General features: G+C 47.8%; 3 protein-coding genes across 4 annotated transcripts; 1 reads left to right on the forward strand and 2 right to left on the reverse strand.

Moving 5' to 3' along the window:
- Positions 1 to 761: 761 nt before the first annotated feature.
- On the reverse strand, positions 762 to 8,735 carry LOC134008696 (dentin sialophosphoprotein-like). The gene is made up of 6 exons (XM_062448196.1): positions 8,599 to 8,735; positions 8,452 to 8,525; positions 8,025 to 8,358; positions 1,986 to 2,501; positions 922 to 1,181; positions 762 to 831 (listed from the first exon to the last, which is right to left on the reverse strand). The coding sequence occupies exons 1-5, from the start codon at positions 8,625 to 8,627 to the stop codon at positions 929 to 931; spliced, it is 1,206 nt and encodes a 401-aa protein (XP_062304180.1). The 5' UTR covers positions 8,628 to 8,735; the 3' UTR covers positions 762 to 831; positions 922 to 928.
- A 1,501-nt stretch (positions 8,736 to 10,236) lies between these two features.
- LOC134008704 (endoplasmic reticulum resident protein 27) lies at positions 10,237 to 13,020 on the reverse strand. 2 transcript variants are annotated; one of them, XM_062448207.1, is made up of 8 exons: positions 12,844 to 13,020; positions 12,636 to 12,721; positions 11,795 to 11,932; positions 11,546 to 11,662; positions 11,133 to 11,258; positions 10,591 to 10,788; positions 10,352 to 10,429; positions 10,237 to 10,311 (listed from the first exon to the last, which is right to left on the reverse strand). In XM_062448207.1, the coding sequence occupies exons 1-7, from the start codon at positions 12,899 to 12,901 to the stop codon at positions 10,388 to 10,390; spliced, it is 765 nt and encodes a 254-aa protein (XP_062304191.1). In that variant the 5' UTR covers positions 12,902 to 13,020; the 3' UTR covers positions 10,237 to 10,311; positions 10,352 to 10,387. The 2 variants fall into 2 exon arrangements, with proteins under 2 accessions (XP_062304191.1, XP_062304190.1); XM_062448206.1 differs by having other exon boundaries at positions 10,237 to 10,429.
- A 6,142-nt stretch (positions 13,021 to 19,162) lies between these two features.
- On the forward strand, positions 19,163 to 21,256 carry LOC134008579 (retinal cone rhodopsin-sensitive cGMP 3',5'-cyclic phosphodiesterase subunit gamma-like). The gene is made up of 3 exons (XM_062448015.1): positions 19,163 to 19,323; positions 20,402 to 20,523; positions 20,688 to 21,256. The coding sequence occupies exons 2-3, from the start codon at positions 20,414 to 20,416 to the stop codon at positions 20,803 to 20,805; spliced, it is 228 nt and encodes a 75-aa protein (XP_062303999.1). The 5' UTR covers positions 19,163 to 19,323; positions 20,402 to 20,413; the 3' UTR covers positions 20,806 to 21,256.
- Positions 21,257 to 21,576: the final 320 nt, after the last annotated feature.

Genomic DNA, 21,576 nt, shown 5'->3' on the forward strand with positions numbered 1-21,576 from the left:
GAAATATTCATATAAAAGTGCATCGCTTTCCATGACACTCACTCAAGGCAAGCAGACTCCGCGATAACACCAGTACAGCCATGTTAGCAGTGCTGACTGCTGGCATAACATTGAATCAGCTTCTTTTCAAAGGGTTTGTCTTTCATGTCGCAAATCTGGCTAGCCAAGTTACAGAAAGACAATATGAAATAGATACTTTAAGTGTCTGGAAAGTTATTAGCTACAATTGTTAGTTTGTAAACTACACAAACGACCCATGACTCCAGTTTAGCCTATATTAACAGGGATTTGATGTAATTGCTGTGTCAGGCATCAAATGAAGACTTGGCCTACTTGCTGGAGAACTTTTCAATTGGCAAGGTTTTTTGTGTTTACTGTCACAAGTTTGAGTATTGATTTTAAAACGCCAACACAGCCAGGTGAGAATTGCTGACAAATCACTCTTCAAAAGGGTTTTCTGTTAATTAAATGCTGGCTAGCCAAGTTACAGAAATACAATATAAAGTGGACTTTTTCAGTATAGATCAGTGAATTTAGTATAGATTAGTGAATTTAGTTATATTAATTAAGGTGTTTACTAATGCAAAAACAGCCTGCACATTGCAAAATCCAATAAAGCAACACCAAATCAACTATCCGACATCAGCAGCTGCAACATGCACTTGGGCACTGCATAGCCTACTAAATAAAACCGTAAAAAATGTGTGGTCAACAATATATTGGAAAGGACAAAAACCCCAATGACTGACAAGTAATCAAAGGTGAATGAGGCATTAGTGAGCATTTATTGGTCAAGTTGCACATGTTCCAGCTTGAAAGCATGAAGGAAACCTGAAAACACAGAAACAAAGCAGTGATTATGAACACAATTGAAACTAATCTAATGCAAATTACTTGCCTCATATTTAAGCCAGCGCTCACCTCTGGTCTAGTGTCTCGAGTACACCAAGAAAGGGTTATGGCCACGATGGGTTTTGAACTCCCCAGGGGTATAGCGCATTTGGGAGAAAACAAATTTTCTTCTGTGGTACTTGGAGCGGACATTTGAGAAGGGGCGTTTCCTCAGGCCTGTGGTTTCTTGAGAGGCCTCAGCACCACTATCCGGATGGTACTCCCTACTGCCGCTGTCAGTTCCAGCGCTCTCGTTGCTGGTGCTTGTGCCGCCAGTGTCCTTACCGCAGCTGGATGAGTCACTGCAGATGACCCCGCCGCTGTCGTCAGTGTCTGAGTCGCACCCTGATGGGTCACTGCAGCTGCTCCCGCCGCTGTTTGCAGTGTCCATGTCGCACCCAGATGGGTCACTGCAGCTGACCCCACCGCTGTTGTCAGTTTCCGAGTCACACCCGGATGGGTCACTGCAGCTGACCCCGCCGCTTTCAGTGTTCGTACTGCACCCGGATGGGTCACTGCAGCTGACCCCTCCACTGGTTTCAGTGTCCGAGACACACCCAGATGGGTCACTGCAGCTGACCCCGCCGCTGTCGTCAGTGTCCGAGTCGCACCCGGATGGGTCACTGCAGCTGACCCCTCCACTGGTTTCAGTGTCCAATCCGCAACCCGATGGGTCACTGCAGGTAACCCCGCTGCTGGTTTCAGAGTCCGTAATGCACCCGGATGGGTCACTGCAACTGACCCCGCCGCTGTCGTCAGTGTCCGAGTCGCACCCGGATGGGTCACTGCAGCTGACCCCGCCGCTGTCGTCAGTGTCCGTACTGCACCCGGATGGGTCACTGCAACTGACGCCACCGCTGTCGTCAGTGTCCGAGTCACACCCGGATGGGTCACTGCAGCTGACCCCGCCGCTGTTTGCAGTGTCCATGTCGCACCCAGATGGGTCACTGCAGCTGACCCCGCCGCTTTCAGTGTTCGTACTGCACCCGGATGGGTCACTGCAGCTGACCCCTCCACTGGTTTCAGTGTCCGAGACACACCCAGATGGGTCACTGCAGCTGACCCCGCTGCTGTCGTCAGTGTCCGAGTCGCACCCGGATGGGTCACTGCAGGTAACCCCGCTGCTGGTTTCAGAGTCCGTACTGCACCCGGATGGGTCACTGCAACTGACCCCGCCGCTGGTTTCAGTGTCCGTACTGCACCCGGATGGGTCACTGCAACTGACCCCACTGCTGTCGTCAGTTTCCGAGTCACACCCAGATGGGTCACTGCAGCTGACCCCGCCGCTGTCGTCAGTGTCCGAGTCGCACCCGGATGGGTCACTGCAGCTGACCCCGCCGCTGTCGTCAGTGTCCGTACTGCACCCGGATGGGTCACTGCAACTGACGCCACCGCTGTCGTCAGTGTCTGAGTCGCACCCGGATCGGTCACTGCAGCTGACCCCTCCACTGGTTTCAGTGTCCGTACTGCACCCGGATGGGTCACTGCAACTGACGCCACCGCTGTCGTCAGTGTCCAAGTCGCACCCTGATGGGTCACTGCAGCTGCCCCCGCCGCTGTTTGCAGTGTCCATGTCGCACCCAGATGGGTCAATGCAGCTGACCCCACCGCTGTCGTCAGTTTCCGAGTCACACCCGGATGGGTCACTGCAGCTGACCCCGCCGCTTTCAGTGTTCGTACTGCACCCGGATGGGTCACTGCAACTGACCCCGCCGCTGTCGTCAGTGTCCGAGTCGCACCCAGATGAGTCACTGCAGGTAACCCCGCTGCTGGTTTCAGAGTCCGTACTGCACCCGGATGGGTCACTGCAACTGACGCCGCCGCTTTCAGTGTCCGAGTCACACCCGGATGGGTCACTGCAGCTGACCCCGCCGCTGTCGTCAGTGTCCGAGTCACACCCGGATGGGTCACTGCAGCTGACCCCATCGCTGTCGTCATTTTCCAAGTCGCACCCGGATGAGTCACTGCAACTGACCCCGCCGCTTTCAGAGTCCATACTGCAACCGGATGGGTCACTGCAACTGACCCTAGCGCTGTCGTCATTTTCCAAGTCGCAACCCAATGGGTCACTGCAGCTGACCCCACCGCTTTCAGAGTCCGTACTGCACCCGGATGGGTCACTGCAGGTAACCCCGCTGCTGGTTTCAGAGTCTGTACTGCACCCGGATGGGTCACTGCAGCTGACCCCTCCACTGGTTTCAGTGTCCGAGACACACCCAGATGGGTCACTGCAGCTGACCCCGCCGCTGTCGTCAGTGTCCGAGTCGCACCCGGATGGGTCACTGCAGCTGACCCCTCCACTGGTTTCAGTGTCCAATCCGCAACCCGATGGGTCACTGCAGGTAACCCCGCTGCTGGTTTCAGAGTCCGTACTGCACCCGGATGGGTCACTGCAACTGACCCCGCCGCTGGTTTCAGTGTCCGAGTCGCACCCGGATCGGTCACTGCAGCTGACCCCACCACTGTCGTCAGTGTCCGTACTGCACCCGGATGGGTCACTGCAACTGACCCACCTGCTGTCGTCAGTTTCCGAGTCACACCCAGATGGGTCACTGCAGCTGACCCCGCCGCTGTCGTCAGTGTCCGTACTGCACCCGGATGGGTCACTGCAACTGACCCCACGGCTGTCGTCAGTTTCCGAGTCGCACCCGGATGGGTCACTGCAACTGACCCCGCCGCTTTCAGAGTCCGTACTGCACCCGGATGGGTCACTGCAACTGACCCCACTGCTGTCGTCAGTTTCCGAGTCGCACCCGGATGGGTCACTGCAGCTGACACCGCCGCTTTCAGAGTCCGTACTGCACCCGGATGGGTCACTGCAGCTGACCCCTCCACTGGTTTCAGTGTCCATGTCGCACCCAGATGAGTCACTGCAGCTGACCCCTCCGCTGGTTTCAGTGTCCAAGCCGCACCCGGATGGGTCACTGCAGCTGACCACACCACTGTTGTCAATGTCCAAGCCGCAACCCGATGGGTCACTGCAGCTGACCCCGCCGCTGGTTTCAGTGTCCAAGTCGCACCCCGATGGGTCACTGCAGCTAACCCCGCTGCTGGTTTCAGTGTCCAATCCGCAACCCGATGGGTCACTGCAGGTAACCCCGCTGCTGGTTTCAGTTTCCGAGTCACACCCGGATCGGTCAGTGCAGCTGACCCCACTGCTGTCGTCAGTGTCCGAGTCGCACCCGGATGGGTCACTGCAGCTGACCCCGCCGCTGTCGTCAGTGTCCGAGTCGCACCCGGATGGGTCAGTGCAGCTGACCCCACCGTCATTTTCCAAGTCGCACCCGGATGGGTCACTGCAGCTGACACCGCTGCTTTCAGAGTCCATACTGCACCCGGATGGGTCACTGCAGCTGACCCCTCCACTGGTTTCAGTGTCCATGTCGCACCCAGATGAGTCACTGCAGCTGACCCCTCCGCTGGTTTCAGTGTCCAAGCCGCAACCCGATGGGTCACTGCAGCTGACCCCGCCGCTGGTTTCAGTGTCCAAGCCGCAACCCGATGGGTCACTGCAGCTGACCACCCCGCTGGTTTCAGTGTCCAAGTCGCAGCCCGATGGGTCACTGCAGCTGACCCCGCCGCTGGTTTCAGTGTCCAAGCCGCACCCGGATGGGTCACTGCAGATGACCACACCACTGTTGTCAATGTCCAAGCCGCAACCCGATGGGTCACTGCAGCTGACCCCGCCGCTGGTTTCAGTGTCCAAGTCGCACCCCGATGGGTCACTGCAGCTAACCCCGCTGCTGGTTTCAGTGTCCAAGCCGCACCCGGATGGGTCACTGCAACTGACGCTGCCGCTTTCAGTGTCCGAGTCGCACCCGGATGGGTCACTGCAGCTGACCCCGTCGCTGGTTTCAGTGTCCAAGCCGCACCCGGATGGGTCACTGCAACTGACCCCTCTGCTGGTTTCAGTGTCCGTACTGCACCCGGATGGGTCACTGCAACTGACCCCGCCGCTGTCGTCAGTGTCCGAGTCGCACCCAGATGAGTCACTGCAGGTAACCCCGCTGCTGGTTTCAGAGTCCGTACTGCACCCGGATGGGTCACTGCAACTGACGCCGCCGCTTTCAGTGTCCGAGTCACACCCGGATGGGTCACTGCAGCTGACCCCGCCGCTGTCGTCAGTGTCCGAGTCACACCCGGATGGGTCACTGCAGCTGACCCCATCGCTGTCGTCATTTTCCAAGTCGCACCCGGATGAGTCACTGCAACTGACCCCGCCGCTTTCAGAGTCCGTACTGCACCCGGATGGGTCACTGCAACTGACCCTAGCGCTGTTCTCAGTGTCCAAGTCGCAACCCAATGGGTCACTGCAGCTGACCCCACCGCTTTCAGAGTCCGTACTGCACCCGGATGGGTCACTGCAGGTAACCCCGCTGCTGGTTTCAGAGTCTGTACTGCACCCGGATGGGTCACTGCAACTGACGCCGCCGCTTTCAGTGTCCGAGTCACACCCGGATGGGTCACTGCAGCTGACCCCGCCGCTGGTTTCAGTGTCCAAGTCGCAACCCAATGGGTCACTGCAGCTGACCCCACCGCTTTCAGAGTCCGTACTGCACCCGGATGGGTCACTGCAGGTAACCCCGCTGCCGGTTTCAGTGTCCGAGTCGCACCCGGATGGGTCACTGCAGCTGACCCCGTCGCTGGTTTCAGTGTCCAAGCCGCACCCGGATGGGTCACTGCAACTGACCCCACTGCTGTTTTCAGTGTCCAATTTGCACCCTGATGGGTCACTGCAGCTGACCCCTCTGCTGGTTTCAGTGTCCAAGTCGCACCCAGATGGGTCACTGCAGCTAACCCCGCTGCTGGTTTCAGAGTCCGTACTGCAACCCGATGGGTCACTGCAGCTGACCCCACCACTGTCGTCATTTTCCAAGTCGCACCCGGATGAGTCACTGCAACTGACCCCGCCGCTTTCAGAGTCCGTACTGCACCCGGATGGGTCACTGCAACTGACGCCGCCGCTTTCAGTGTCCGAGTCACACCCGGATGGGTCACTGCAGCTGACCCCATCGCTGTCAGCATTTTCCAAGTCGCACCCGGATGGGTCACTGCAGCTGACCCCTCTGCTGGTTTCAGTGTCCAAGTCGCACCCAGATGGGTCACTGCAGCTAACCCCAACCCCGCTGCTGGTTTCAGAGTCCGTACTGCAACCCGATGGGTCACTGCAGATGACCCCACCACTGTTGTCTATGTCCAAGCCGCAACCCGATGGGTCACTGCAGCTGACCCCATCGCTGTCGTCATTTTCCAAGTCGCACCCGGATGAGTCACTGCAACTGACCCCGCCGCTTTCAGAGTCCGTACTGCACCCGGATGGGTCACTGCAGGTAACCCCGCTGCTGGTTTCAGAGTCTGTACTGCACCCGGATGGGTCACTGCAGGTAACCCCGCTGCCGGTTTCAGTGTCCGAGTCGCACCCGGATGGGTCACTGCAACTGACCCCGCCGCTTTCAGAGTCCGTACTGCACCCGGATGGGTCACTGCAACTGACCCTAGCGCTGTTCTCAGTGTCCAAGTCGCAACCCAATGGGTCACTGCAGCTGACCCCATCGCTGTCGTCATTTTCCAAGTCGCACCCGGATGGGTCACTGCAGCTGACCCCTCCACTGGTTTCAGTGTCCGAGTCACACCCGGATGGGTCACTGCAGCTGACCCCGCCACTGTCGTCAGTGTCCGAGTCGCACCCGGATGGGTCACTGCAGCTGACCCCTCCACTGGTTTCAGTGTCCGAGTCGCACCCGGATGGGTCACTGCAGCTGACCCCACCGCTTTCAGAGTCCGTACTGCACCCGGATGGGTCACTGCAGGTAACCCCGCTGCCGGTTTCAGTGTCCGAGTCGCACCCGGATGGGTCACTGCAACTGACCCTAGCGCTGTTCTCAGTGTCCAAGTCGCAACCCAATGGGTCACTGCAGCTGACCCCATCGCTGTCGTCATTTTCCAAGTCGCACCCGGATGGGTCACTGCAGCTGACCCCTCCACTGGTTTCAGTGTCTGAGTCACACCCGGATGGGTCACTGCAGCTGACCCCGCCGCTGTCGTCAGTGTCCGAGTCGCACCCGGATGGGTCACTGCAGCTGACCCCTCCACTGGTTTCAGTGTCCGAGTCGCACCCGGATGGGTCACTGCAGCTGACCCCACCGCTTTCAGAGTCCGTACTGCACCCGGATGGGTCACTGCAGGTAACCCCGCTGCCGGTTTCAGTGTCCGAGTCGCACCCGGATGGGTCACTGCAGCTGACCCCGTCGCTGGTTTCAGTGTCCAAGCCGCACCCGGATGGGTCACTGCAACTGACCCCACTGCTGTTTTCAGTGTCCAATTTGCACCCTGATGGGTCACTGCAGCTGACCCCATCGCTGTCAGCATTTTCCAAGTCGCACACGGATGGGTCACTGCAGCTGACCCCTCTGCTGGTTTCAGTGTCCAAGTCGCACCCAGATGGGTCACTGCAGCTAACCCCGCTGCTGGTTCCAGAGTCCGTACTGCAACCCGATGGGTCACTGCAGCTGACCCCACCACTGTTGTCTATGTCCAAGCCGCAACCCGATGGGTCACTGCAGCTGACCCCATCGCTGTCGTCATTTTCCAAGTCGCACCCGGATGAGTCACTGCAACTGACACCGCCGCTTTCAGAGTCCGTACTGCACCCGGATGGGTCACTACAACTGACGCCGCCACTTTCAGTGTCCGAGTCGCACCCGGATGGGTCACTGCAACTGACCCCACCGCTGTTGTCAGTGTCCGAGTCACACCCGGATGGGTCACTGCAGCTGACCCCTCCACTGGTTTCAGTGTCCGAGTCACACCCGGATGGGTCACTGCAGCTGACCCCGCCGCTGTCGTCAGTGTCAGTGTCGCACCTGAATGGGTCATTGCAGCTGACCCCACCACTGTCGTCATTTTCCAAATCGCAACCTGATGGGTCACTGCAACTGACCCCACCACTGTTTACAGTGTCCACATCACACCCGGATGGGTCACTGCAGCTGACCCCATCGCTGTCCTCAGTGTCCGTGTCGCACCCGGATGGGTCACTGCAGCTGACCCCACCGCTGTTTACAGTGTCCACATCACACCCGGATGGGTCACTGCAGCTGACCCCGCCGCCATTGTCAGTGTCCATGTCGCACCCGGTTGCGTCACCGCTGTCACAGTTATCCACAAGCATTTCCACTTCAGCATTCAACTCAGTGTGAGTGGACTGACCAGCTTGCGGTAGTACAGCACTCTTATGCAACAGGAAGGCATTACCAGAGCTAGATGAGTGTTTCATGTACTGGCTCAACAGATAAGGTGATTTGCTGTTCCTTGCAAGTCCAAAGATGCCTTTACCATGCTTCAAGCCCCTTGGGTTAGGCGGTTTCTGAGTGACCATGTTGGTGGGCTTCTCAGTCTGCTTCTGTGGTGGAACGAGTCGGGGGCTGGATCCAAGGAAGACGTTTCCCATTGAGTTACCACAGTCACCTGTGGAAAGAGAAACATAAGCCAGTTGAAATGCAAACTGTTGAGCTTGACTCAAATAAAAGGATTCTACTGAAAGTAATGGGTTCTACCCACCAAGAAAATAAGAACCTTGAAATACAGGAGCACAGACAGCAGCCCCAACCAGCAGACAACCCATCGAAAAAACCCTAAAAAGACAAGACTCGTTAGATGAAATCCCACTATTAGACATCATAGAAACTCATCATGTTATAAACTCACCTTAGGCATATTGCAAAAGCCACAACCATTTTGCAACTCCAAGGGTATCACAAAGGACGGATTTTCACCAAGAAAAAAATACTGGTTCCATATCTGATGCTTGTTTGCTCTCCCGTTTTAAAGAATACGTCAGTCCCTGACAACGCCTAACTAATTAATCGCACCTGTTACCAATCAATGTGATCACACATATGTGGTTAAGGGATCAGCATTGGTAGGTGGTAGGTGGCGGTAATGCACCTCTCAGTGTTGGTTGCAATCCGCCAGTTAAACAGAAAGAACATCTAAACACCGTGCCTTATGCATTTGTTGTTAAGTAGGCCTTACTAGGTACATCTCACATTATTGGTACACCTTCCCGATGGTGGCTTCTGTATACCGATGAGTAGCCTATGGTTTGCTGGCGTATGCTATTCACTGGTTCATGCTATTAACATGTATTTCACTGTTAGCAGTATCACCTGCGTTAAATTGTATTGTGCCTACATTACCTGTGTAGCCTATATTCATATTTAGTTTTCCTTTCGTATTTGTAGGCTATATTGCGTTGGCCCTATTTGTAATTGAGCGTTTAAGTCGCTACAACGCAATTTCCACCCGGAGATCAATAAAGTGCCTCGGCGATTTGTCCGCCTATAAACCTACTGTTAAGTATTTTTTATGAAAAAGGGACAATGCCTAAATGTGGATAGGCTACTTGATTTGGAACGTGTCGATTTGACAATTTCTCTGATCTAACGGAGACAATGATCAGAACGTTCTTAAGGTGAGACACCCCAATGCAAATTCTCACCATCAACCTTAAAAGTTTTTTTCCAATGTTATCCAAACTTTAATTACAGTACACCACCACAAACACATACATTTGCATCCAAATATTTAGACAACTATAATATATATATATGGTTTGTGTAGAAAAAGCCCAGCTGCCTGGCAATGTTTTCCCTGTACCGGCTGATGTTTCCGCTTGGCATTCCAACCCTACTAATTATCCCGATTCCAGTCTGGGCCTTGAAATTCCCTTCTCTGTTTTGAGGATTTTTCAGGGGTTGACGCTGAAAGTTTCTTTCACTTCTGGTTTTTATATTTGATGCAGCTTTGAGACCATCTGTTGCTCTCTTTTGGATCTTTTATAGACACCCGATTGCCTGTACTCTCACTTTAGCATGGTTCACTTGTTAACCTCGTTTTGAGTTTGAACTGTGTGACAGTGTGTTCATGTGTGAGAGTTGATTCTGCACAATTTCTCAGTCTACTACTTTTCTAATCAGCTCCTCTACAATTTTCCACTGTGTTTTACGCTTTCTATTCTGTCCCACTCTACTCAATCCAGTTTCATCCTATTCTAAACCAGTCCTGGCCATGCCAGACTAGTTCAATGGATGCATGTGCTGTCTACACAATGTCATTCTGAGAATCTCCTTCTTTCATTCCTACTCAAGATCGCCTCTCCTCATCATCCCTTCCTCTCCGCTCCTCATCCTTGTTTTGCTTCTCCTCTGGGTCAGTCTTTTGCAGCCTGCCAGTTGTGGTCTTGACCATTGGATCAGCAGAACGGTAAAGAGACAATGCCAGCATCAGAATGACCAGAAACCGCAGACACATGCTCGGAGACAAGCACACACAAAACAACACACGTCAGCCAAGAAGGTCCCCTGTTTTATTTACAGTTATCTCTTTGTCAGATGGAAAGTTAGTTTCATATAAAGCAAACTTTTAAAGTACAGCATTGCAGCTCAGTTTCCAGCATTACAGCTCAGTTTCCAGCATTACAGCTCAGTTTCCAGCATTACAGCTCCGTTTTGGACTCAGGGCCTGCCTCCTTCACCTCCTGAGAACCAAAATAGACATTTCATTCCACAAGCTGCCGTATAAAGAAGTATTATTAACGGAACATTGTGATATTAACTTTTTAGCTTTAGATATTAGCTTTGTTTTGTTTTTATTTATTGCGGCGACTCGGTGACCTCAATGCCTTCAGCGACCTCTCACCTTTAGATCTCCTCGGAGGAAAGACTGACAGAACTCCCGCACGCGCTCAGTAGAGATCTCCCCTTCGGCCAGGAGCCACTTCATGTCCGAGTCGCCATCATAGATGCCGACCCGGGGCAGGTCACCTGACTTCAGACCAAAGTAACCCAACGATCGCTCGTTGGACTTCACCGCTCCGTTGATCAGCACAAATAAGAACTGCAACCGAGTCAACAACTAGGATGTCTCAAGAGCAATTTGTAATTTGACCAGTAACAGCCTGAAATCAATCTGACTCCACTTCATTTTTTTTAAAATTACAAATATTAAACTGAATAAGCACACTCTGTAAAGCTTAAGCTAAAAAAATAGCATGATTTAACCAAACATGATTCAGTTGTATCAAGTTCCAGCATGGCAGCAAGTTAAAATGTCAACTTCTTTTAATTCGTACAGATCTTATGTCTGAACAGAAAAGATTCGTAAGCCTAACTCATCTATATACAGTTGAAGATAGAATAGATCTAGAGCAGTGATGTACTGGAGGGCTCATTTGGAATCACCTTGCCGGTGAATTCTGGGGCCAGGGCCCCCATTCGGTCCTTGAGCACAGTATAGCCATCACTCCCCCTGTTGGTGAAGAGCAGGAGGTGCGTCTTCACGTCTGAGTTGAAGAGACCCACTGCCGTCTGAATGGAGACGGGTGGGGAGGTGGAGGGAGAAAGAGAGGTTGAGATAAAGTAGATAGGATGGCAAAGAGAAAATTATGTTGTTGTTTTTTTAAGTGCCAAACGATAGGAAAGAAGGTATTTCATGATTTTTGTTCCGTGAAAGCAACAGGCCTGCCAGATAGCAGTAGTCCATTGACATAAACCTAGGTCAAATATATTTGAGGGGGCATTTGATTTAACTCTAGGTGAGACCTTCTGGGCGGAGCCAAGTGTGCTCTGAATAGAGAGGGCTGTGCAGGGCGTACCACTTGGTTGTATTCAGTGATGTAGCGAAGCTCATTGACTGTGATGAAGCGGACTAAACCGTCAGTTTCTATCTTTTTGGCATCTGAAAGCTGCAGGTTCTCCTGGTGGTTATCAGCCTGAACAAACACACACACACACACAGATACACATTCTTTGGGTGAGTACACAGGTTTTTAACTGTGGTTTCAAATGTCGTTTTCAAAATGTCAGGACTTTCAGAGTGAGGCAGATATGGTGAAAGAGTTTACCTTCCGGAATATGGTGATGGTGTCAGAGACGATGCTGAGGTTAGCCCACACTTCCTTCTCACCACACACCACCACAGGAATGGGCTTAACCTCCTTAGCAGCCTCCACAAACTCCTTATAGCCATGACTGTCCTCCCCCTAATAGAACAAATGAGAGGGTGGGGGCATAGGAGAGATTTTCATGAGAGAGAAAAGTAGCTGGAATGTGAAAGAAATAAAACAACGAAGAAAGGCAAGCTGGTAGACACTAGCATGTGCCTTAAAAGTATGTTTTCTTCTTTTTTTACCATATTATATGCATTCCTTCCTAGTGAGTCACTTAGACATTGAACTGTCCTCAAAATTACAGTTCAACCCTTCAACCTCCCATGCTCTCTCCTTCCTTCTCTCTTTCCATTCTCTCTCCTCCCATCGACTCTCTGTTTACACTTGTTTACAGCCCCCATTCCACAGATGCGACCCCGGCTACTGTCCAGCGGGCCCACCGTCTTCCCCCGCACACAGAGTCTGGCCAAAGGGATCGGCACGCCAGGACGACCGTCTGCTCTCTCTTCCCTTGTCACCACACCACGCCGACAGGAAGGCCCTCCCTTGGCCAAATGTGTGGCCGCAGGAAACAGCCCTCCCAAAAAGCTGGAAAGCATCACAAACTAGGGCTCTCTAGCAATGGCTGTACGGGATGGCTGCTCAGGAATGCTGGATAGCCTAGCCACATACTAAAGGTCACTGTGGTTGTGTCTCCTTCCCGTGCTCGACCTCATATCGGCCTACTGCACACATTTCTAGCGTCTTCTCTATTCCATCCGTCGTCTCTCTCCCCACGCTCGTTTCCCCGACTGACCTCAAAGAACCCAACGACCACGACTTCAGCCGAGTCAATGAAGGCCTCGGCTGCCCCGACATCACCCAGCTTAGGGAGGGCGCCGTCTGTGGCGGGAGAAATGGAGAGAAAGAGCAAGAGAGGAAGACAAAGGAGAGGTGAATATCAGAAGTCATCCCATGACAACAAAACAATATTTTTTAGACAATATCCCAATTCCCAATCTTACCTTTGTCTTCCGCTACAGCTGTGTAGACGAGCAAGGAGAGAAACAAGGCCGGGAACATCTTGAAAGACAAGGTGTTGAAGAGCAACGGATAGACACCTGGAGCAAAGCTGATTCTTTTCCTGGTCTATGGCGAGTCTTTTGTGTCCGTCAGTCCCAGCGTGTGTGTACCTCGTCCATCTCCGAGTCCCTCTGCATATGCCACATGGACTTTTCTCTGGATTCTGATTGGTGGGAGCCTGGGAACCAGACAGGTGTGGTTGATAAAAAAAACAAACACCTGTTCGACTACGTGTCACTCTCAATTTGTGTGAATGGGGTTGCTAAGTGTGTGTTTGTGTGTGTTACAGTACAGTCACAATGCGCAGTAGTATTTGTAGTAAGCATTTGAATAATAATGATACAAATATTCTAAGCATTTGCTCAGATAATTTATTCAAATTGTTAAGATGTATCTATGAGAATAATCATTCTGTGACACAACTGGACTTCAAAGCTATTCGATGTTAGTGTCCTCATGAACCAACACAGATTAGGGACATGCAGAGCTATATACTGTAGTCGATGTGAAGCTCCCTCCTGTGGTGTTTCTGCCTGACTGCACCATGGTGTATCCCCTCTGACACACCAGTCTTTCCACCACCCCAACTGGTCTCTCGGTAGAGAGAGCTGTCAGGCTGGAGATTCAGGCAGCCAGGTATTTTGGAATGCTACATGCACACTAGACCTTTTATGTAATATATTATGCCACAGAAGACATTCAAAAATAAACACCAGAAGACATGTTGTGAGGAAAGTCACCATCCATCCATTATGTGATCTTTTGACAAGACCTCAAAAAGAGTAATTCTGCTTATTATATGCAGTTATTCTTTTTACATACATGTAGTATGAATATCAATTATTTATATTTATATTATTATTATTATATTTATTATTATAACTATTTCTGAATTGAAATACTAAATAACATCTCAAAAGGTTTCCTATGCTTGGACATAGACATACAGTATGTAGCATGTGCTGACCTATTTGAAAATGAGCTTAGGATGAAAGCAGTTCCAATATTTGCAAACAGTAAGACTAAGTCAGGAACATCTGATGTGTCACAACACAAAGAACAAGTTTGTCAGAGATAGAGAGAGAGATACTCATAAATAGCTTAACAGCCTTCATACTAAAAGTACAGTCTAAGTGCTAATGTCCTCAACTTATGCAGAACCGTTATCGATGTAATATTATGTAACTTTACTGTCCATTCATTCACCTTCATACGTATTCTGTACAATAAGAACAGGCATTGTGTATTGGTTGTTAGGTTGGTTTTCAACCTAATTTATTGTCTTTTTACATTTTTACACCAAACCATTTTATCAAGTGATGTTTTTATTGATAGCTTTTGATAACAACCATACCTTATCAGAATTAATTATGATATTTCAAACAAATCTAGTATATATTTACTTAATCTAGAACATTTCTACAAACATCATCTGGAATCAATCTAAAACATACAGGATCTACAAACATTAACTGGCGTACAGAGAGCAGTTACAGAGTGTTTAACAGTCAAGCTGAGCATTTTAAACGTGTTTGGTCGAGATAAACAGGCAGGTCAACTATCTTGGCTACTTGAGTTTGACACTATGATTGAATCCATGCTCTGTTCTGCAGCATGTACAGAAACAGTACTTTAGAGATGCCTTGAGATAAACATTGAATAATTATGAGTATGTCAACACCTTTCAAATTAAAGTATGTTGTAGTATCCTAATAAGAGCTATGGCTAATCGATGTGTGGTAGGTTGTGGATTGTCTTCTTGCTCAAGGCTTATAGGTTGGTTTAGGAAGTTATATGGGTATCTGCGAAGCCCTTTGTGACATAACTAAAAAAGCTAAAAAAGGCAAATTGTATTTATTGATTTATCACAGGTTAAGGGAACACATGAAATAATACAATGAAAGAATGGCCATGTCTTGTTGAAGCATTCGTCCGATGCTTGAAATTCCTTGCCTTTCATTGCAGAACAATGAAAATATAGTAACTGTAGATGCCCTGGTGGATCACTGGATGGGGTGTGTACCAAATGATCTGAAAAACTAGCCAGAGTTTAATGCCATCTCTGGCCTATTTCTGTATTTCTTCCCCCATCCCCTCTCCTACATTTTCTCTTCAATATATCTGTTTCTGATTTAATAATAAAAATAATAATAAATAATTAATTAAATATATATATGTTTTAATTAACTGCAGGAAAGGTCATTGCAGGTAGGTTCTTGTGATAGGCTCCACTGATAAGACCTCATGAGTTTGAATAAAAGTGAACTCAGTGGACACCCAAAGTCGGCATCCATGTGCCTGGTGGCCCGAACTGAATTAGTCTTAAGGACCGTGCTACTTTGCAGTAAGTTAGTAATACTCTTTAAGGGCTGAACGCCTTGAGCCAAAACAACTCTCCTCAAATGATCTCTGTGTTTATCCTACTCCCCTGGAATAGAGCAAACAGTATATATTCTTATCACTGGGAAACCCCCAGCTCCAGAATGTTTCACAACAATTCTAGGACATTACTGTTCTCAGCTAGGTATGGCATCATTAGTATCTTCATCTCTGGTTGTACCCGCCTTTGGCGTTTTCTTCGACTCTCGATTAAATTCTATTCTTCATAGCCCTCTCAACTTGAATGATCTCTCCTGTCTTTTAACACCCAGACATTATTTCACAGTCTAGTGCGTTTGGCAGTTCTCTAAACGCACTGGACTGGATAGGACAGCATCTCTCCAAATTGTACAGTTGGTGGAATGCCTTGGACACTAATTGCATGTGCCCATGCAGTTATAGGTCTGGAGTGTTTTAAAACATGTTGTAAAAACTTGATTCAGAAAGGCAGCCAAAAACATCCACAGAGTGTGTGTTTCTGTGTGTGTGTAGAGGAGGAAGAAGTGAGTAGAAGGAGGGAGAAGTGATCTCTAAAACAGTGAAATCGTCAGTTGCATAATCAAGCTCCTGGTAGACCGCTCCAGACAAACAAAGAGGGAGAAGGGTCGAGAGAAAAAAGAAGATTAACTATGAGCAAGCTTTTTCAATCTGACGTCTGGGAGTGGATGGATGACTGGATGGATAGGTAGATTACTGAATGATGAAAGAGAGAAGATGTGAGATTATGAGAGAAATAAATTAGACATTATATGTTTATCTAACCCTTGTGGAGAGTGTAAAGCAATATATATTATGAGAGTTTAAAGGGTTTATATTGGTTAACACTTAACAGCAGGCAGTAAAGGAGACTACAGAATGTATGACAGTAACGTCTTCCATTTCCCTTTCTAACGGACAAATTGGGCTCCGTAGACAAATACTGAGTTGTGATAGCAACTAAACTGTTTACGCCTGTTATCGAATGCCCTAATTCATGTTTAATACTGTACCCTTAATATAAATTACCATGGTCATTTTACCAAAAGTGAACACAAGTTCTTTCAAGTGTATCAATGACTTACTTTTAACTGTCTTCCAGACATTATCAGCCCATTATATACCCAGACTCCAGGTGGTTCAGTTGGGGCCATTGGTTGATCTGCTACATGTTGTCCATTTCAGTTAAGAATAGCAAGAGTTAAAATTGAGTCTTGAACTAATGGATTGAACCGGTTAGGATTACAGACAGAGTTAAGGGTAGGGATAAATCTGTCTGTTTTGATGATAAACACCAGTTATGTAACATTTAAACCCACTTAGTAAAGCACAAATAGAGTTGACACGACTTGTGTCAGAAAACCTTGAAAATTGCCTATCAAGTTTCCCTATCAAGTTCGGTCAATTTCAACATCATACAATTTTAGCATCATGCAATTCTTACAACACTAAACCTGTACAACATTAACAAGATATGGTGTGGTAGTGTGAGAAGTAAGAGCGGTAACTAATGTTACTTAAGAGTAGATGAACAATCCTTAAAGGCTACTTTAAACTACTCCGATGGTTAGATACCAACTGTTCTTGGTTTTGAAGATCTTACACTAGGATTGGCTTGTATAAAGTGGATATCTCTGTATTTATTAATGGTTTAAGGAGATAATGTAGATATTATAAAGAGGAAATTGATGTTTAACAGAGGAATCATGTTTTGGAAAGAAAAATGGAGGATTGTAACAGTATGTCTAGCCAAACATACTGAAACACCTCAATAATAAAATGTGGTCCAGGCAAAAAAAAAAAAAAAATGAAACAAAATGAAATTGTGTTCAGGACTATTTTGTTAACAGGCCTATGTGTTGATGAATCACAGGTTTAATCTATCTTCGTCAGTCACTAATGGTTTTAAGAAGATGACTATGAGCCGGTGTCAAGTATGAGATATATTTCTCAAGGGGGTTAATCACCTTAATGAAACTGAGGGGCGTTTGACATCTTTCTAAATGTGTCCTGACTTCTATTCTTGGATTGATGATGTGGGGCGACGTCAGATTCATATATTTGTGAATATTTACATTTACATTTACATTTTGTCATTTAGCAGATGCTCTTATCCAGAGCGACTTACAGTAAGTACAGGGACATTTTCCCTGAGGCAAGTAGGGTGAAGTGCCTTGCCCAAGGACACAACATCATTTTGCACGGCCGGGAATCGAACTGGCAACCTTCAGATTACTAGCCTGCTTCCCTAACCGCTCGGTCACCTGACTCCCTATATTTAACATATCATTAATACACATAGTACTATGCATATTAGTAAGTAAATAGTTGATGCCATTTTGTCTGCAATGTGATACAGACAGTGACAATTTGTTCTTTTAACTTTTTTTATGACAAAATAATCAACAAATTATTACGGGAATTGTTCTTTTGCACTTCTCACAACTACTCCCCTTTATAAACAGCCTTTTTCATTTGAACACAAACACCTGCTTTGTTTGGACAACTTTATTAAACTGGATGCCTTCACGTTTTAGTCAACATCCTGGCGTTAACATGCGCAAAGGTTTTTCCAATGATACCGGGTTGGGAACATATAGCTGACATCTGTTTAGGATTTTCAAGAGCTGAGAAAGGAGTTACTTAAATGTTCTTCCCAATTCAGCTTCCTTTCAAATTTGAAGACTTAGATTTTAGAAACCTAGAATGTAAAAATCAAATATAGTCATGGCCTATATTTCCTTAACCAAACAAGACCACACACCACATTTTGGATCCAAAAACAGTATCGGGGGAAAAAAACAAACAAAAGAAATCAAAGCACAGCTAAACAACTTGAGTTTAAAAACCATCCTACTTCTTAAATCCCACTTAAGTATCTCTTGTAGCAAGCAAGCTAAATAAGTACAGTCCAAACTCAATTAAAAAACGAAAACATTCCGTTATCCCCCTATAAATAAATAACCCAGGCTAATTTTATATTAGGGTTACTGGGGTGCCCTCCAGTACACAGATGGAGCAGTGAGTGTGTACTGTAGGCACATTCCCACACACTCGGATCAAAACCCAATCCTGTTAGAGACACTAAGCCGCTAGCACATACAGTGAAGACATGCCCTGGAAGTTATGTCAGAGGAGAGGGGAGCACCTGTCCAATGAGAGTCCTTGCCAGTAACCCCCCCCCCCCCCCCCCCCCACACACACACACACACACACACACACCCCTGATGTAATCTTACCCATCTTTTCTCTGACCTTTGAGGCCTCAGGGTCAAGATTATTTATTGGTCTGATTTGTCCGTTTTGATCAATCTAGGTTGGGAATAAGGCAGTAAACATAAGGTTTGTGAGTAACACCCAAAAAATGCTGATGTTTAAAATGAACTGTGTGCAATGTGGGTGGTGGTGGTGGTGACAATATTTGCTTCCGAAAGTTGTGTTTGAGTTGCACCTAAACAGATCATGTTTATCTTGATTCACACAGGGATGATGTTCATACCACGGAACCAGAAGTTTCCTGGGTGTAAGTGATACTGTCCGATTGAATGATCAGGCCTTGTATCAATATTAGCAAAGTTCTAAATACTGTTGTTCTAATTTGACTCAATGGGTCCAAAATCTGATCAAACACATCATTTAACAAGGTTTCCTCACGGATCCAAAACATCTGACAGGGAGTATACAGCACGTTTTGCACCTATGTGCGCAAAAACACATGCGTGTCTTACTCCACCATAAGTGTACCTTAAAATACACGTCTCATTTCAATCTTTTGATCCCTCGCCCAGAATACAGTATGTGGAAGGGGGCGGGGAGTATCGGTCAGGGCTGAAGAAAAAAACAAAACAGAAGACTAAAGCTGAGGAGCATGTGAGCATCGGTGCAAACATCGGAAGGGGATTAGGGAGAGGAGTATAAAATAAGCCAACAGCCAGAAGTAGAGAGAAGAGAAAGAGGGAATCAGCAGATAGAAAAAGACGAGCTCAAAAACTCCTCTTTGCTTCGCATCCTTGCTCTCCGACCGAGAGACATCAAGCATCCAGAACTCCTTGCTACTGCAAAGACAGGTAAGACCTATCAACCGCCCTCTTGGAGTATTGCTTACTTTTGAATGGCCAGCTACTTGGGCCCACCTTTGGGCTATCTTGGATTTTTCCTTCATTCTTTTCCAATAGGATACCTACAAATTCTGGCAAGCAATCCATCACTCTGGAGTGCTTCTGCTGACATGAAATAATATTTGTTTGATAGTTGAGAGGCAATTCATGTTCTTGCTTGTGCTAGACTTAATGTGGAGGTCTTTGTATGGATAGCCTGTTAGACACCTTTCAGTTGAATGTAGGCCTGTGGCACTTGAGACTTGACAGGAAGAGAGTAAGTGTCTTTTCTATAAAGGAGAGGAAGCACAAGAGTTTGTGGTTTTGGATGAAGTGCTGCGGCAAACAGGATACTGACATGGACTTACACAGAATGACAAACATATGGAGTGGTTCAAAAGACGTGGACACAAGTCCACTCATTTAACTACGATCATGATGAAGCTGTCCTGCAGAATGTTCATGCGGTCAGAGCAATAACTGGTGAGATAACATTTTAAAAAGATGATGAGAATCTTAGACCTGTTGGGTGGTTAAAAGCACATCCATGATGGAGATGCTAGTTAGCAGTCACTTGGTCAACAGTATAAAGAGTAATCTCCCATTCCATGTTTTAGGTAGTTACAGAATGTCCAATTTAAAATTAACCAGTGAATTAGCGACCAGTAGTTTATGTTGTACTTTGGTGACTTGTTATGCAACTGAGGCTGTGCAAAATCTTCTTTATGTAAATATAAACACAGAACAGGCTGTTTTAAACCTGAGGGTGTTAAACGGGAGGGGTGGGGTGTTTGTGTAATAGGGTTTTAGACTGAGGGCAGGGATTTAATGGACAGGGACTAATTTGACCTAATCTGTGGGGATTGTAATCCCTGGGTGGCTAAAAGCGGCACATTGGGATGAGTACTAGGGGGTGGATTAGGATGAAGAGAAAAATATAAAGGGGATTGATGGACTGGGAAAGAGTTTGTCTTAATTAAGACAATAATGATAAAATATTTCAAAAGAGTAACTCACTAACAACGACTCCTCTGTTGTGCTCCCTTAGTAACCTAACGAAATGGCAGACGCAGCTGTTGCAACTCCCGCCGACAAGAAGGCACCCCCCAAGTTCAAGCAGAGGACCACCCGCACCTTCAAGAGCAAGGCCCCCAAGCCTGGCCAGAAGGGGTAAGATGCAATCCCAGTTTACTTAGAAACATACACGATAGGCATATAAGTACTAAGGTGACTCCAAATCATGATTATTCACTTTACACTTTGGAAAAAAAACATTAGCTGCCTCACACAACCAATTGTGAAATTTACTATCGTCTCTCCTTTCCTCCAATCAGATTCGGTGACGACATCCCCGGCATGGAGGGTCTTGGCACAGACATCACGGTGGTGTGCCCATGGGAAGCCTTTGGCGACATGGAGCTCAGCGACCTGGCAAAATACGGAATTGTTTAGACTCCCTGCCCTTCCTACTTCCTTTACTACTACCACCATTCTTTCCTTTATCCCTACTCTCCTTCTCCTAACCCCACATCCCTCTGGTCCATGATAACGAGGGATTCCCTCATTATCATGCACTTATAAACTAACTATCGTTGTTATGTTACGCCATACTGCACAAAAGACACTTAAACAGCTCGCTGTAAAAAGAAAACGTCGAGCAGGGGTGTCCAGACACCCAGACCTAAATAGTGCACACACAGGTCAGGACACTGATGCACATAAGCACACACTGATCATAACCCACTACTATCACACCCTGCCCTCCACCGTCTTCCCCGTAGAGATGTGATAGCATGACCTGCTCAGCAATGTGCGGCTACCAAAGTCGAAAGAAAATGACTTAAAATTCAATTGAGATATACTATACATGTATAATCGTGTCATTTTGCTTGGAGCGGTCTGGTAGGTTCAAATAAAACATTTCTCCCAGAAGCATTCAAAGGTGTGGCGAAGCTGCTTACTTTTCTAGTTTTCACCCCAACACCTGCATTCCAAGAGAGAAATGGACTAGATGACGTTTGAGGGTTCGGTAGCCATTGTTATGACATCTCAACGCTAGTTTCGCTCCCCCCTCCTGCCTTTTGTCTCATCCTCACCCTCTCTCATTGAAGGCACTCTTTCTATACAAAAAGAGCTATATTTATGTATGGAGAAGATCACTTTTATTTTTTTTAACAATGAACATCTAATGTTTATGATGTAATTTACTGTTCAGTCGAGAGA

The sequence above is a fragment of the Osmerus eperlanus genome, chromosome 22 (assembly GCF_963692335.1).
Source record: "Osmerus eperlanus chromosome 22, fOsmEpe2.1, whole genome shotgun sequence".
NCBI lineage: Eukaryota > Metazoa > Chordata > Actinopteri > Osmeriformes > Osmeridae > Osmerus > Osmerus eperlanus.